Consider the following 16,694-nt stretch of genomic DNA (forward strand, 5'->3'; position numbering starts at 1 on the left):
GTGTGAGGTGGTCCTTAGACGCACACACACTGACAGGCCGAGGGTTCGGCGGTTTGAGGCGCGATAGGGTGAGAAGCCGGATGTTAGCGATCTGCATGCCACACTCCAGCTGCCTGATATGTTGCCCGGGACTGACTATCTACATTTTCATACCTCTACTACTGAATTTCATACACTTAGTTTTTCTAAATATTTGATTTTAGACTTACCTATGAATGTGTGAAGATCTTGGTTGGCATATATGCATTTTTTTTTTTTACTACTAGTTCAATTCAAGTTCAAGTTAACTATTACTAGACAACTAAGGATAGTCCTGCATTCCGACTTACACATTTTTTCTTACACCCAATCCTGAGATGATGTCTTACATTTTCTCCGTGCAGCTGTTAGTGATTTTGAAGCAAATGCTAATAAAATTTCACAAAGAATTATAGTATTAAAGACATGGACTGAAAACAGACAATATCACACATACAAACACACAAACAAACATAGCTGTGATCTGGACACATCATGCTCAAAGAGTGAGGTGGAGGTTTGCATAGCTGGCTTTTTGTGCTCAGTCTATACCAATCACTAGGAAAAATATTTTGATGACCGCTTTCTGATGAATCTACCTTGTTTATACCTTTAGCTTCCAGCCATTCAAACACAAACATACCATTCTTCACACAGTAACCACTACATAATGGCTGATGTATGTATGGGTGCACAGTTCTACACAATGTTTGTGACTGCATGTGGCAACAAAACAATATGAATGTAATGACAATTACGCCTTTACATGTTTATATGTGCCTTATTTAAATGAAATGAGCTAAAATTGGCTTCAATGGACACTAAAGTGGCTAAAGAAGCAGTTTCTGATGCCAAAAAGTCACACTATTCTACTCTAATGAGCTGATGAGTTGCGCTTAAGCAGATGTGCTTGATTAATAATGACAATAAGGATGATGTTGGTGACATGATATCAGGCATGTTGTAGAAAATAGGAATGATTTAGATTTAACACCATGCTATTATTTTTTTTTAACTGTTAAATAAGACAATGTCTGTGAGATTTATGAACATGATGATGAATGTTAAACCACACGTGACAGGCAACATAAAAAACACACAAAAATGATTCACTTGCTCTAGCTCACACATACACACTGCTGTAGCATATCTCTAGCACATTGACAATACTTGACCATAACGAAGACAAAGAAGCATTTCAAGACAAGCTTTTTGCTGTTGAAGCTCGCTTTGGCAAAGTTGAACACTCCTGTCACAGTTGACTTTCTCTTGCTCCTCTAACTCTACCTTGCGCTTCTCCTCTTTGGCCAGCTGCTCCTCCAGTTGTTGCAACTGTGCGGCAGAACTGTCACACAGTTGAGTGTAGGTGGCCGTCAGCTCATCCAGCTGGGAGACCACCTGTGTGCGCTCTTCAGGAGACAGCCTAAAGATAAATGTGCTTCATTAATAACAAATGTATGCGCTTTTGTTTGAGTAAGTGCATACATATTTAACATTTATATGGATATAGTGCATATTTTCTTAAACTATTGTATACAGAACAACCCCAAGTGTTGCAAAATGACCTGGAATAAATGCTCTGACATTGATTGATCTGACTTGGCAGCACTTAGTATAAAGAGTCTGAGAATGGCTGTTGAAGGTCGTATAGTGCAAACTCACTTGCTGGCCCGTTTTGACATCAGGAAGACTTGGGTGCTCCTGATAGCTTCAGCAACTTCCTCTTTTTTAGCTGCTAGCTGCTCACTAATAGCCTAGAAGTTAGACAGATACAGTATTTTCAAAGCCACTTAACACATACAATCTACTCAGTGTTGACTGATACACTACTGTCTGTTGAGTATTTAAAAATAGGTAATATTCTAATAGACAACACCCGAAATTTACCTGCTGTGCAGCAAGTGATGGTTCGGCAGATCTGCCAGCACGCTCCTGTAGGCCCTTGACCCAGCCGAGCAGCTCTGAGACCTGCCCCACTCGTGCCTGCCTCTCCTCTTCCAGCTCTTTCTGTACCACAAAGGAGAAACATTTTCATAAAGCATACATTTTAGGATGAAATCTGATGTTGTCTTTATTATGCAAATACTTGTGCATGTTTACAGTAGGTAAAAACTTCAAGTAGGAGGCTTAGAAAAGCATAACACACCTCTTCCTCCTCTAGTCGCCGTAGTGCATCATTAATATACTTGACATGTTGTGTTGTCAGTGTAACCAGAGCTGTGTATCGCGTGCGTAAATCCATAAACTAAGACACAGTAGAAAATTGTGATTATAGCATTTGAAGTCAACATGAAAACTAATATAAATTTTATAAATATCTCAAATGAATGTCATATGAGCCTGGTTTTTCTGCATTTACCTCCTGTGTGATGACATCTGATGAAGAGTGCATCCTCCTCCTTTTCACAGGAGACTTTTGGGTTGATTCAACAAAAGCTCTGAACGTCATAAGCTGGAGTTCATAGTCCTAATGCATAAAAAAGAAGAAAGAGAAGAAATATATATTGTGTAGCAAGTGTTTATGTTTCCATTTCACCATAATGACTAGCAGTAAGCAGTAGCCGACACTAGTCACTTTGACAGAGTGCTTACCTTAACAGCAGCGCAGTACTGTTTAGAGTGTGTCTGGCATTCGTCCAGTTTGACCTGGTTCTGTTCTATCTCAGCCACCAAGGCCTACAGAAGAACATACAGTATACTGAATCAAACTCTGATATGTTTTACAACACATGGAAGTATTCATCAATATAAGTGTCGCCTCTTACCGTTTGCTGTGCGAGCTGCTCTGACAAAGCTCTGCTGTCCGTCTGCTCGGGTTGTGTGTTCTCCTGTTTTTCGGTGGTCTCCTCTATCCAGCGGATGAGAGAGGAGTGGCCTTCTTTGTACTGCTGCAGCACCGAACCCAGCATCTCCAGATCCGCTTGCCTGTAGGACATTATGATTTGTTATAATCTGGAATATTTTCAAAGATATTGGTAGTTTGACTTTGAAACAACTTACCGTGTCTCCAATTGCCTGCGCACTCCACTCCACCTCTCTGTGAGCTGCTGTGCTTTCTCCTGGTAGCGGTCCAGTTCAGGGCTGCGGTCAGGGTGCAGTTGGTTGAGCTGGTTTCCAACCTCTCTAGCCTGCTGGACCTCTAAACTCAGACTCTCAAATATGTTATTCTGCTCCTCCAGCTCTGAATGCCATTTCTGCAACAGAGTGAAAGAGTATACAATGCAATCAAAACATTAACAGTAAAGTCACTTTAAATTTTCAGAGCCATGTGAAATTTTGATTATATGCATCTGCAGAGTATTGTAATCTGATTTGAGCTTTGGGTATATTGAAATTGAACTTTTTCATCTGAACTCACCAATCAGAGTTCAAAACCAAAACGCAAAGAGAAAAATCATTCATTGCTCATGACTGAAGAACTTTAAAGGAATACTCCACCCCAAAATGAAAATTTTGGGGTGGATGAAAAACCTCCCGGTTTTCAAACCTCCCCTTCCCCTCCCCACCCGGTTTTCATCCAAAATATCTTAAATTGTGTTCCAAAGACGAACTAAGCTTTTACGGGTTTGGAACGACATGGGGGTAAGTGATTAATGACAAAATTTAATGCAGTTGCTTTAGGAAACAGTTTATATAGGCCTAGTGTTTTATTTTTATATTCTTTTCATTCAATTTCTTGAATGCTCCTGCTAAATACACCTATTGTATCTGAAAATCACCTGAAACCTATAGTTGTAATGTGTTTCTTTGTTCTTATTTTTTTAATAACAAAGATAAAAATAATGACAAAGATTTTTATCTTTGCCCACTTTGGCCTAAATATCAACCAACCTTTTTTTTGTTACCTTGAAAGCTTTGTCTTTATAATAGTGAAATTAGTTTGGCTGTAATGATCAGACAACTTGCAAAATAGTAAAATCAACATTACAGAGAATTGTGATATTTCACAAAAAAAAAAAAAAAAAAAAAAAAAAAAGCGATATGATTTTTTTTCCATATCGCCCACCCCTACTTCCGAGTCTACAATCTAAACAGAGCGTTCCCCTGGGGGGGGGGGTTAAAGTTAAAAACAGAACAGAAAATAGCCTATTACTTTTAAATTATGTTTTTTGATTTTAAGGGGACCTCAGAGAACAGTACAAAATAATAAAAACACAGTTCATGACCCCATTAAACACTATTTCTGTAAAATGGGAGGATGTGATCATGTCCAAAACAATTTTTTGCCCTAGAAAACCTACTATGCAGTTATTTGTTTGTGTGGACATATTCAAACTTTTATTATTCACTCATTTAAGCTTGGTGAATACGCTGAAGGTAACTGCTTTTGCACAACCATTTTAAAAGTTATGTTCTACTGCAACTAGGGGGCAAAATACAATTTTAGTGAATGTCAGAGATAGTGGAAAAGCAGTCTATTTCTTTTGAAGTAGCAAAATCCTGACTTGTTTTTGTGTTTAAGAGAATTTTTTTTTTTAAATAAAAAAAATGTCTTATAAGGATAATATCCAATTATCAAATATTGCTTTGGCGATCAGTTGAGATATTAGTCAGCTGCTAGCTATGAATGTGTGAAGTGTCTGCATGTCTCACATTTAACTGCTCTCCCAAGGCCTGGATTGCAGCAGTATCAGCGGGGACAATATCCTCTTCACTCAGTCGACTCTCATACTTTTTCACTTGACTTTCTGCAGCCTGCAGGCTTCTCATCAACACGTCAACCGTCTTCAATCTGGCAGATGCAGAGAAACAGACACTCAAATTATGGTTGTCCCTAAGGCTAAACAAGCCTTGATGACTAATTAGAATACATGAATAGAAATGACTTTGTGTACTAACTTTTGCAGATAAACAGAGGAGAGGGAGTTGAGTTTCTCTATGTGCTCTACGGCCAGGTTGAGCTCAGAGCGTAGGACAGGCACACTGGAAGAGGAAGGCTTCTCCTCAAAGAAGCTCACGCAGCGACGAGACACTTCACCCAAATCTGACTGAAGACCTTTCAGATCCTGCTGCAGCTTCTGGGAACCCATTAAAAGATGCTACGAATTTATATCAGTGTGACATATTTCAACAACTGAAAGAAAACCGTGATTGTAAAATCATTGAATGAGTTCACGGTTGTTATTGCTAACTAAAACCAAAACTTTAAAATCATTTTTGTAGAATTTACAGTATTTTCCATAATTGCAGATACTATGGACTGCTTTATTTATGTGCATCAGTTAAAAATTGTTGTGCAGATTGGAACTAATACACAGTTATTGAGGTGATTGACCAGTAGAGGGAGTAGTTGTGCTGATCACTCCTCACCTCTTGCTCTGCTATGTGAACTGCATTGTCTGCCACATCTCCTGATATTGTGCTGGGGTGTGGAGTCTGCATGCCACGCATCAGTCTGCTCTCTGCATCCTCCAGATGAGACTTGATGCTCTGCAGCTCGGAGAGGTAAGCACGAGAGGCCAACTCATCCTTCTCCACTAAAAGACAAAAAAAGAAAAACTTAGCACCATGTCATACGCTTTCATAGCAAGTAATTAATACACACAATAACAACTTACCTGTCTCCAAAGAGACCAGCAGTGTTTGGCAATGTTCACGGCAGTTCTCAGCTTCTCTCTCTAGCTCACGCCGTTCAGTTGGTGTGAAAAGGGAGCTCTCGCGACTGTCTGTAAGGAAGTCGGACAAGTGGGCTTCAAGGTTGTCTAAAGCCTGCTGCCTCTCTGCTGGAGCCTGTAAGCGCATCTAGAGAAACAGACAAACATTTATGATAAACCTCTGAAAGTGCTATGATAAGAGAGTATATGGGAAATGGTGAAACTTGTGGTACTAACTGTGTCCAGACTCCAGGAGGCAATATTTCTTATGTCTTTATGCAGGTAGTGCCAGGAGACCACGCTCTTCATGTTAACATGCAGTTGGTGCCATAGAGACATGACATTCTGGTACATCTGCTCCATTCTGTGGAAAGAGAAAAAAAATGATCTTGCATAGTTTATAAAGTTGATTATGCAATAAAAAAGACAATATAATATAATACAAATTCAATAAAAAATGTATGCAATTTTTCGTTTTTGATCATTGGTGTTTGTGTTGTAGTGCACCATTCATAATTCTAAATAAATATAATAATAAAAACAAAATGAAACCATATTTTCCTAAGAAAAATTAAGTTGTGTTTGCCCCAGTGTTATTTTAATATTGTGGACATACCATTGTTGTATTTATTAATATGTTGAATTGGCTTTATTTTTATATTCACAGTTTTCATTTGAACTTTAAAGTCATTAGTCATTTTGTTATGTGCTTTTGTCTTGTTTCATTTTTTTTTATATATTTCTATTTAGCTTTATTTTGAGTAATTTTAGTACTGTACTTCAACCTACACTTATTTCAAAATTTCTAATTTTTAATTTTAGGTTTACATTTTTCATCTAATATTTTTATTTTATTTCAGCTTTATTTCAATTAATCTTAGGGCATTCTGGGTGGCTACTTATTTCTATGCCATACATTGTTTCACTTGAAAATATATCACATTACTGAAGACATGTTCCTACTTGTGTATGAGATCCTAATTAACGTGTTTGTAAGAACCTGTAAGGTTCTGTGTGCCGTACCTGCTGGCAGTGTCGATGGCCTCCTGATTAGGAGGAGGAATGGTGAAACACACAGATGGCACCATGGCCTCATTTCCTGTAGAACTGATGACCTTCCACTTAGTCCTCTGAGAGTTATCCTCCAGTACACACTCCTCTCCTTTGCTGATCGTGATCTGAGAAAGAGAGAAAGATGGAGAGACAGAAAAAGGGATGGAAAAAACATAACGGGTAAGGGAGAGAGGATTTGAAAAACTGAGCTGATGGTCAATGTTGATTAAAAAATAAAGGGTTTCAAAATATTAACCAAAGGATGAGGAATAAAATGTTAATGCTAATGGCCTTCACATGAGCTGAAATACGTGAAATATGAATTTCATGGAATAATGCCTTACTGCACTAACATATCTTTACAACTGACCCGGCAATTTTTTTTAAAAGCACTCATCTTTTTAATTTTAACATCAGTTGCTTTTTCAGCCTAATTTTGCCCAGGCTTACATGAAAGCTAAAGGCCACCAATAACCCTCAAGGCAACATAAAATGAAAACCAAGTGATTTAAGCATATTAAAAATCAAATAAACAAATATCAGAGCACTTCAACTCTCACCCTATCCCTTGCACACAGAGAACATTATGATTCGCAATATATCACATATTGGTAAGAAATTAATACTAACAGAGGATTACCACCTGCTTGTGACTTATAAATACAATATCTTTAAAATGACATCACAAGTCAACATGCTCCCACCGTGGAAAATAAATGATTTATTGGGCTGGAAGAAAAACACCAAATTCACAACAGATATGCGCTATTTTACATTAACAATGTACAGGACGCCTGAGGTAAAGCAGGGGTCCCTTGTGTGCAGGGCCAGGCCAGAGAGCAAAGGTCAGAGGAGGAGAACGGTCGGCAATAGTACCTGAGAGTTGGCCTTGCCCAGCCCCGCAGACACACATAAAGAGGAAGGGAGAAGGAGGGGGACAGAGAGAGATATGGAGGAAAATTGGGGGAGGGCAGAGAAAAGGGGGGTGGGACGGGAATAGGGAGGGAGAAAAAGATTACTTTTGGGCATTTAGCAGACCTCGTCTGACTGAGATAATATGATCAGGAAAAAAAAAGGGCTACAGCTGGGAGAGTGAATGAGCGTTTATGAGTATTCTGCATTCAATAAATGACAGCATCTCATTTCATCATTTAAACAGAGCATGTGATGTGTGAATGAAGAGCGTCATATATTCAGATTGGCAGATTAGATATGCTATAGCAGGTCTGTTCAGCACTCATGATATGCCACACCTCCACTTTCCCAGAATTCTTTGCTAACAGCTAAAGGGACAAACATGGGTCAGATCTTCTGGATATATTTTGGTCAAAGATACCTTTTCCCATTATACTTGCCTTCAGAGCTCCAGGGCGGCTTATGACTAAATATGTGTGGACAGACTCTGGCTAGTGATGTAAAAGCTAAAAGACTTTTTGTTCAGGTAGGGTAGGAATCGGCTACAAACATAAAACTCAGAAAAACTGAATTAGGATCACTTTAATTTCCCAAATGTGATCTTAGCTCAGTTCTTAAGAGCAAAAAGATCAATGCAGGGTTGAGATGTGGTAAATTAAGGCAAAGCAAATTGTGATGGTAAAATATCTGGAGCATGTTATACCTCTATTTGTCGGTAGTCACAGATGGTACGAATTGGCGTGGTGGTGCCCAGGTTACTATCTGCACTGCGTGGACGGAGCTGGACTACAGACTTGGCTCGGCCTACAAGGCTGGCCACTGTGCTGCGGTATTCAATCAATTGTTCTTTCTCCTCCTGAAAAATAAAATGTATAAGAAAGTCAATCAGGCAGCCAAACAGATAACAGCAGTAAAATATGAAGAGTTACTTGATGTTGCACTATTAGTGGCCATAATTAATTTTTTCAGTCAGAACAAATTTTGTTCAATAAACTCTAAATTCAATAAATATTTAAATGCATTAATCAGAATATTTCAATTAATTTGTTTGTATTCAGCCTCTGCATATTCAGCATAATTGGATTTTCTTCCATTAATACTTGTTTTTTCTTGCCCTGTGTCAAACAATCTCAACGTAAATGTGCTTTCATGATGATACATATTTGTTTTCTCTCACTATAATACATTAATGAGTTTTGAAATAGCTTTAAGAAAATGAAAGGCCATCACTGATATTCTTTCCTGGGTTATTATTTGCTTAGCTTTCATTGTGCTAAAATGAATGAGTATGGGGTATGACACTTCCATGAAAAGCTCATGAGGGACTCATTAGTTTTGACTTTGGGAAACAGAGGCCGACAGGAAGAGCTAACAACATTACACTCGCTGCAAGAATTTAACATTTGTTATTAAATTTGACTGCATATCAGCATGGGGTTAGAATTCATCAAAACTGCAGAGGATTTTCAGAGCTACAAAGAAGGTGAAATTATGGCAAACATGCCAAACCTCAATTGTTACTTGGCATATCAAAAAAATTATGAGACATCAAATGCTTAATTAAAATCATCCCCAGGGAGAGCCAGAAAAAAGATGGTTTAATAAAAAAAGTTAATGTCTAACATAAATATTTTAAATAAATAAAAGTATGCCTAATTCTGAACAAACTAAAGTAATTAATAATAATAATAATAATACATTTTGATGATGCTTGTTTAATTATGAGCTAATGCAACAATTCTAGAACACTTTCTAAACATGATGGCATTACTTTTTTAGTTTTAAAGACAAAGAAAAAAACAAATTTTAATAGGAAAACAGTAATAATAGTATTAAGTACAGTACAGTACATTTTAAATTCAGCTGTGTAAGTAACAGTCAGTGCTGGTGTATCACTAAGAATAAGTGTTATTTTACTCCTTTGTAATTTAAAAATAATAATAATAATAATAATAATACAAATAATAATAATAATAATAATAATAATAATAATAAAATAATAATTAAGAAGATAATCTATCCCAGCTTCGATCTAATTTTTAACTGCATTCATTCCCTTGTTGAACTCCAATGCACTTGTGCCAGACTGGGTGTCTCTTTCGTATGTGCACTCATGTGCTCAAATATTCACATATTAAGCATAAAATCTCCTATGACCAGCGCTATTTCAGCATAATCAGAATTCTTATTCAATAAATAAAAATAGAATATTTAAAATATGTTTATAGCTGTTTTTTTTTAATAAGAAGAAAGACGCACCATGGAGTCCTGCAGCAGGTCTTCCAGTCTACCGAGTCTACTGTTCTTATCACAGGTGTACTGTCTCTTAATGGTGTCTTGTAGTTGACGCAGATAGCTTTCACAGTCCCGTGCATCACTCGTAAACTATAAAACAAAAACATGTCATTAAAACCCCATGTTAAAAATGTCATTTTGAATGCTATAGGGTTAAAAAGCTTGACTCAGTACCTGGAAGTAGGCAGTGTTGTCCTTGAGATGCTGCTCCACACATATGCAGAGCTCTTTGATCCACTGCCACTGCGTCTGCAGGGCAGCGCTGTAAGCCTGTGATCAGAGGGTCAACAGGTCACAACTTGAGTTCCAAATCTTTTAATAAATCATTTAATAAATATCACCTTGGCGCTACTTTATTTCAATAAAGAATTCTACCTCTAATGAGCTGTAGATAAAAGACTTGTAGTGTAAATGCAACCTTTTTGTAGGTCAGTGAGTGAAGATTGTTCATATTGGTCAACAGCTCACCTCCACTGTTTGTTTGGCTGGGTGGTTCTCTTGACACAGGTGATCAGCTGTCTCCTGGAGAGAGCGCATCACTTCCTGTTTTACCTCCAGCTCTGACCTCATGTCCTAAGAGAGAGTAAGGAGAATTTGAGATATTGCTCAAATCCAAAACAACGTAATGTCCAACTGTAACAACATCAAAGTCAGAATGAAAGGAACAATCATCTAGACTAATTTGTAAGTGCATTTTATTGATCCTATTGTGAACGATTAATCAAATCCATTCCAAAATCCAATCAACAACCAATGCACAGAACCAGGTACTGCTCAACATTTCTTGATTTTTGATAATCTCGTTTGTATGTCAAAAGGCAAAAACCATCTCTAAATCAGTAAAGTAACATATAGGGGCCGGAAGTAATATGATGACCACTGCATCTTTCTATAGATGGAGTCTTACAGCATATTGCTCTCTTTTGGCAGCCATGTTGGTGTTGCTGTCGCTCCAGTCGAAGGCCAGCTCCTCCTCCTCCCTCTCATTGAGCCAGATCAGCTCCTCAGTGCAGTGGGACACAAAAGTTCGAAGGCTCTCTAGGCAACGCAGTCGCCATGACGAATGTTCCTGCGACAACACAAAACAACATACATAACACTTGCCATATGACACGGGCAACCGCTCAGTCTGATGCTTTTCAAAGCACCCTCACAGGTCTCTTGAACAATTGCATGTTTTCATGGAAAATCGATTTGGTTAAATTAAGGAGACGTGTGTGGGTGTGGATTTATTGTCAAGAGCAGGTGTTTTACAGCACTCTTATGCATGTCACACTCAAGTATTCAGTATTCTGCTTTTGTAAGGACACACTCTGTCACACCCTGATGAGATTAGAGAACAGCAATATCCATAATGCACTGTATAATGAACTCAAATACACTCACATATGCCTGCTTATCATAATGCTAACGCAGAAAAACTCACCAGCAGTTTGCAATACTGGTTCTCCAGCTTGGATAGAGTCTCAGAGTAACTGCTAAGTAAATTAGGCGAGACCCTTGACTGGGGGAGAGAGAACATGAGGAAATAAATGATGGCTTATGCAAAGACGTGCAGTATTGCTCCTGGAGTCTATTCACACCAGACCATTCATGAGCTTTACTCAGGCCTAAATAATTTTTCAGAGTCACAAATTGTATTGCATTACAGTTCATGTACCTCATAGTTTCGAGCCTCTTTGAGGCTATTCAGAAGATCTTCCACTGCTTTGTGAATGATGTGGTGGTCTTGCAGGTGCTGTTCTACAGACGGCAGATCAGAACCCCACTCGGCTCGCAACAGCAGGTCCTGTGTCTCTTCCACCCACCCCAGCAGCTCGTAGATGAAGCGCAGACTGCCTTCGTCCTCAGATGAAGACATGGCAACCAGGTCTGCACGAGACATCGGCCGTCTGAGCAGGGACGCCGCAGCACCCACTGCACCCAGAAGTGTCTGTGCTCCCAGTGTAGCCAGACCTCCTGAGGAACCCTTCTGAATCGCATGCTCTCCAAGCAGACCCCCTGTGGAGAAATGACCCTTCCTGTACACACTGGCACAGTGCAGGCGCAAAGAGACCAGCTCCTCCTGCAGACAGGACACCCTACAAGAGAGAAAAGACCTCACGATCATAAACGAAAAACATGTACTGCGGTTTTTACAAAAATATTAAGCTGTATTCAACATAATAATTAGAAATATTTCTTGAGCACCAAATCTGCCAATTAGAATTACTTCTGAAGGATCATGTGACACTGAAGACTGGACTAATGGTTGCTGAAAATTTAAGAATAAATTCACAAGAATAAATTAAATAAATCAAACTGTAATAATAGTTCACAATAGTTTTTGTTTATTTAAATACAGCCTTGGTCAATATAGGAGATGTCTTTCAAAAATAAATATAAAGTCAAACCAAAATTTATTCAGACACCAGATATAATGTTTGATATATTTTTACTAGTGGGTGTAGGACACTATTTATGTAAGTGAGGATAGCAAAATAAAAGTAAACTTTGACAAATTATACCAAAAGATTCTTCATACAGTGGACTACCATTGCCTCTAATTCCACTCTGTGGCCTGTTTTTCACACACATTTTTCTCCCTCTTACCTGAAAGCCAGCTGCTCCACTTGATAGTACTTCTCATCTCTGAGGACCTGCAGGTCAAGATGAAGCTGTCTGATTAAAGCCTCACAGTCCTGCAGATACATCCCCAATTCATTCTCACACCGTACTGGCTGCCCGTTCTCTAGCTGAGACATGTCCTGAGGAAAGACAGAAAACAATGAAGCACAAAACATTTCTGAATGATAAATATCCAAGCAAGGCCACACTTTATATTAAGGTCCAATTCTCACCATTAACAAACCATTGACTATATCTTTTGCCTCAATAAACTCCTCGTTTGCAGCTTATTAATATTTAATAAGGTAGTTGTTAAGTTTAAGTATTGGGTAGGATTAGGGATATAGAATATGTGCTTTATAAGCACTAATAAACAGCCAATATGTTAATAACAGGCACGCTAATAAGCAACTAATTAATAGTGAGAATTGGTCCCTATGCTAAAGTGTAACCCAAACCTTCTTTAGGTATTATTCTAAGGCAGCACTGCCTGTATCCTTCATGGTAGTACTTATCTATTTCTGTTTATTTCGATACTGAAATATAGAAATCAAAATATTTAATTCTAATTCAAACTGATCATTCTACTCAGTATTTTGTGTGCTATCTAGCCTAGCAGTTAACATCAAATTCTACTCCCATACTTACAGCCTGCAACGTGTTCTTCGCCAGCGTGAGTTTCTCCTCACAATCTACTGCCATGTTCTGGATCTTATTGGCTTTCTGTAGCAGTAGCTCCAACCTAAGAACAACACACATCAAAAAATTGGCACATCAAAAAATCCTTTCAAACAGCTACAATTCTAAATGCAGCAATCATCTCTTCTAGACGTGGACTCACTAACCTCTCCACAGCAGGCCTAAGTGCTTTCTCTCTCTCCAACATCTCCAGGATCAGTTTTCCCCATTCCTCCTCCAGATCATTAGGGTGTAGCCCTTGAGGCAGCTTAATGCGCCCGAACTCTATCCACGCCTAAACAACATCCACAAACATCAGTCATTTTAACATGAAAAGATGCTTTTCCATGTGTGTTCCCTTTATACTGTCAGTCTTCCACCTCTCCCACATGGCAGCATTGCGCTCTACATTAGCCTGAATCTGTTAATGTGCAGCTCCACCGTGCCTCTTGTGAAAAGTGTCGCCTGCATTTAGCTGCAGAATCAAGGTCAGCCTCAATCTCTCTCTGTCATTCTCCTTTTAACAGTCTATCTCACCTCCAGAAGCTTGTAAAGGTGCTCGATGTGGCTCTTCTCTCTCTCCTTCGCAGGGATCTCGGTTTCTTTGAAGTGGACATACTCATTGTAAAGTGCCTGGGGAAGACAACACTACCGGTAAACAGCCAAGTAAAGGACACATCAAATGGTAATTAGCAACGTTGAAAACATCTGCACCGCTTAATATTTATGCAGAAACCATGCTACATATTTTTCAGAATTCTTTGATGAATAGAAAGAACAATATCTTGTAACATTCTGAATGGCATCTTTGATCTGAATGTGTTCTTGCCAAATAAAAACATGAATTTATTGTTGACCCAAACTTAAACCCTTCCCTTCTTCATGAAATCCAGTTCTCTTCTCTCAGCTTCTCCTTCCCTCATGTTTCTTACCTTGAGTTCCACAGGATTGTGGGGGAAGCTCCTGTTGGCCATGAGGGCCGTGTGTTGTCTGGTCCACTGCAGTAGAGAAGAGAAGCCAGATTGGTACTCTGTCCATCGCTGATCAACCTCCTGAACAACAGAAACCATTTGAAAGAAAATAAGGAACGAGAATGAAAGACAAATTACATTGAGTACATTAGAGAAAGAAGGTATGGCTTGAAGAGAGTGAGTGCAATGTGAAGTGAACATACATGAGCTGCAATGCCCTCTCCACCCTCTGGGATCTTGGGGAAAGCATCGTAGATGGAGGAGACGTACGTGATGACAGATTTCTCATCTGGCGACGGCACATCAACATCTGATGTAGAGAGAGAATAAAAAGTCTGAGCGAATGATGATCTAAGACAAATGGAGTTTAGCACATAATACTTCCTATATGTAGAATGGATGAAAACTAAAGACAGATACGACACCAATGTTACCTTCAGCATCTAGCAGTCGTGTTACACCTAACGACTCCGCAATCTCAAAGGCCTGTTCCAGGTTTTCACGGTTACTCTGTTGCGCAACCACTTCCATGTCAATCAGGTCTGGCCTAAAAATCACAATGCCATGAGATCATGAGGGTTACATGCCCTAATGTCCGTCTATCCTTTTAAACTGAGCAATCATTATGCTTTAATGTGTGTTTGTGTGTGAACCTGTATCTGTGCAGAAGAGCGTTGAACAAGTGTCCATTGCTCCAGCTGGAGGAGAAATTGGCACAACGGAGACCGGGGTAGCCCTCTGTTGCCTGTTTACTCCATATTAGCAGCTTCTCTTTCGCTGTGAGGTCACCTGACTCACCGCTCACATAGATCTCAGAAATCTGGTGAATAGAAAGAACTTATATTGTACCTGAACTTCATGGTTTGTATGTAAAGGGGAACTGACGTCATACTTCCACTAAAAAGTTTCAGCATTGCTAGTTTGCAAATGTATATTCTTAGGGGTAGCCACTGTAGGCCACAGCTAGGCCATGGACCTTTCACATATCTTTTTCCTCTAAGTTCACTCGCTCTTCCTCTTGACAAAGGGAGTCAGTATCCGCAGTATCTGTCTGTGCCAGGCTCTAATCTGTATTCCTTTGTCATTCCTCTCATATGCTGCTCTTCACATCCCTGACTGCTTCTTTTCTTGCCTAGCTAGCGAAGAACACTTTAAATCCTGGCATGAATGCAGACAGTTCTAAGAGTATAGACAGATATAAGAGTAAATGAATCTTCACAAAGTCAATGCAGGCCAAGATTAGCTTGAGCAAATTTGGTGAAATACAGAAACAGAACAGTAACTGTCCTAGCCTGAGCCTCTTACTCTAAAGATGATTAGAAGGTGAAGTCAGACAGATTTCTAACACTAGTCCAATCATCCAGGCTCTGAGCCATAAAAATGCACCTAAACGTTGCCTCTTCTTTTGGTATCACCATCAAACATGTATTCCTGACAAGAACACTTGAGTCAAATCAGTCTCAAGATGAACCGTCCATGACAGCAGAGATGAATCTGGGTTTGACGACATGCTGTGTATGTCATAAAAACAGTGGACAGGTCATACTATGGTATTGTACACACGCTGGTATTTCCATTAGAGTGCAGATGACTGAGTATGTGACCTTATAATAGAGTAAGGACAGTTGTGCTTTGTGATGAGCTGCAACCCTCAAATAGTCTAATTACATCACAGTTAACACTGAGCATGTTAGATGAACACACACCAATGTGCACTGTAAGCATTTAAAGTAGTGTGGGCATAAAGGATAGTGAAGGAAGTGCTACAATCAGCAATGTAAAAGGGCATTTGATGATGAAACAATAAGTGATATAAGAGAAATCAAACAAAACAAAAAATATAAAACAACAAAGAATAGCACATCATAAGTAATATAACATAGCATAAAGACAAAAAAAAAAAAAGCAAAACCAACCAATAAAAAAAAAAAAAAAAATCTAAATCAACAAATCTACCAGATCAACGCATATTAAAAATATATACAAAGTTCTGTCATGAAACGCTGCATGTCACACACCGATAAGTTGCTTGCTGCTTAAAATTCAAATACTTGGTAAGTGCTTGCTATAGCAGTTGCAGCGTGTTTCAGAAAGCCTCCACCATCCCCAGCTCCACCTGTATTTCAAATATGTTATATGTGCAGCAGCATTATTTCCTACATGCTCACAGCAGCATGTCTGTGGATGTATTGACAGTAGTAGGTACTTGCTATGTGCAGGTTGAAACAAATTAACATTGCAATGAATATTATCATGCTAATCTATCCAAGAGTTGTCATGACAGAAGAAAATGCAATGTTATGTAATAAAAAGAAAGGAAAGCAAAAATGCAGATAGCAAACATTTTCCCAAATAAAGTTTGCAGTCCTGATTAATGCACAATCTTATTTTATCAGTAGGGAAATTTCATGCCATCATGACTGCAACCAACACATACTGTATTGAACTCTACAGAAGACAGTTTGCTCTATGGTGAGAGATCACGGAGACTGCATTTAAACACACCACTGACTTTTTGATGTGCATTTCTGGGTGGGTGCATGCTGGTTTCAGTTTCCAAATA

General features: G+C 38.8%; 1 protein-coding gene across 22 annotated transcripts in view; it reads right to left on the bottom strand.

Annotated features, from left to right (window-relative positions):
* The window catches only part of LOC109112237 (microtubule-actin cross-linking factor 1-like), a 159,815-nt gene that overhangs the window by 68,445 nt on the left and 74,676 nt on the right, over window positions 1-16,694 (bottom strand). For 12 of the 22 annotated variants that reach the window (XM_042745279.1, XM_042745277.1, XM_042745281.1 and 9 more), the window contains 29 exons: window positions 14,785-14,951; window positions 14,566-14,678; window positions 14,335-14,441; window positions 14,093-14,212; window positions 13,698-13,793; window positions 13,328-13,455; window positions 13,131-13,224; window positions 12,468-12,622; window positions 11,536-11,956; window positions 11,302-11,379; window positions 10,783-10,944; window positions 10,344-10,448; window positions 10,050-10,145; window positions 9,840-9,965; window positions 8,284-8,436; window positions 6,636-6,790; window positions 5,850-5,976; window positions 5,577-5,760; window positions 5,329-5,495; window positions 4,858-5,036; window positions 4,612-4,750; window positions 3,019-3,212; window positions 2,784-2,943; window positions 2,611-2,694; window positions 2,378-2,485; window positions 2,165-2,263; window positions 1,906-2,025; window positions 1,681-1,772; window positions 1,306-1,441 (listed from right to left, as the gene is read on the bottom strand). In XM_042745279.1, coding sequence (XP_042601213.1) covers window positions 1,306-1,441; window positions 1,681-1,772; window positions 1,906-2,025; window positions 2,165-2,263; window positions 2,378-2,485; window positions 2,611-2,694; window positions 2,784-2,943; window positions 3,019-3,212; window positions 4,612-4,750; window positions 4,858-5,036; window positions 5,329-5,495; window positions 5,577-5,760; window positions 5,850-5,976; window positions 6,636-6,790; window positions 8,284-8,436; window positions 9,840-9,965; window positions 10,050-10,145; window positions 10,344-10,448; window positions 10,783-10,944; window positions 11,302-11,379; window positions 11,536-11,956; window positions 12,468-12,622; window positions 13,131-13,224; window positions 13,328-13,455; window positions 13,698-13,793; window positions 14,093-14,212; window positions 14,335-14,441; window positions 14,566-14,678; window positions 14,785-14,951 — 4,065 coding nt within the window. Of the gene's footprint in view, window positions 1-1,305; window positions 1,442-1,680; window positions 1,773-1,905; window positions 2,026-2,164; window positions 2,264-2,377; window positions 2,486-2,610; window positions 2,695-2,783; window positions 2,944-3,018; window positions 3,213-4,611; window positions 4,751-4,857; window positions 5,037-5,328; window positions 5,496-5,576; window positions 5,761-5,849; window positions 5,977-6,635; window positions 6,791-7,541; window positions 7,554-8,283; window positions 8,437-9,839; window positions 9,966-10,049; window positions 10,146-10,343; window positions 10,451-10,781; window positions 10,945-11,301; window positions 11,380-11,535; window positions 11,957-12,467; window positions 12,623-13,130; window positions 13,225-13,327; window positions 13,456-13,697; window positions 13,794-14,092; window positions 14,213-14,334; window positions 14,442-14,565; window positions 14,679-14,784; window positions 14,952-16,694 lie in introns of all 22 variants that reach the window. The other 10 variants (XM_042745271.1, XM_042745273.1, XM_042745269.1 and 7 more) reach the window with 2 other exon arrangements.

The sequence above is a fragment of the Cyprinus carpio genome, chromosome B19 (genome assembly GCF_018340385.1).
Source record: "Cyprinus carpio isolate SPL01 chromosome B19, ASM1834038v1, whole genome shotgun sequence".
NCBI lineage: Eukaryota > Metazoa > Chordata > Actinopteri > Cypriniformes > Cyprinidae > Cyprinus > Cyprinus carpio.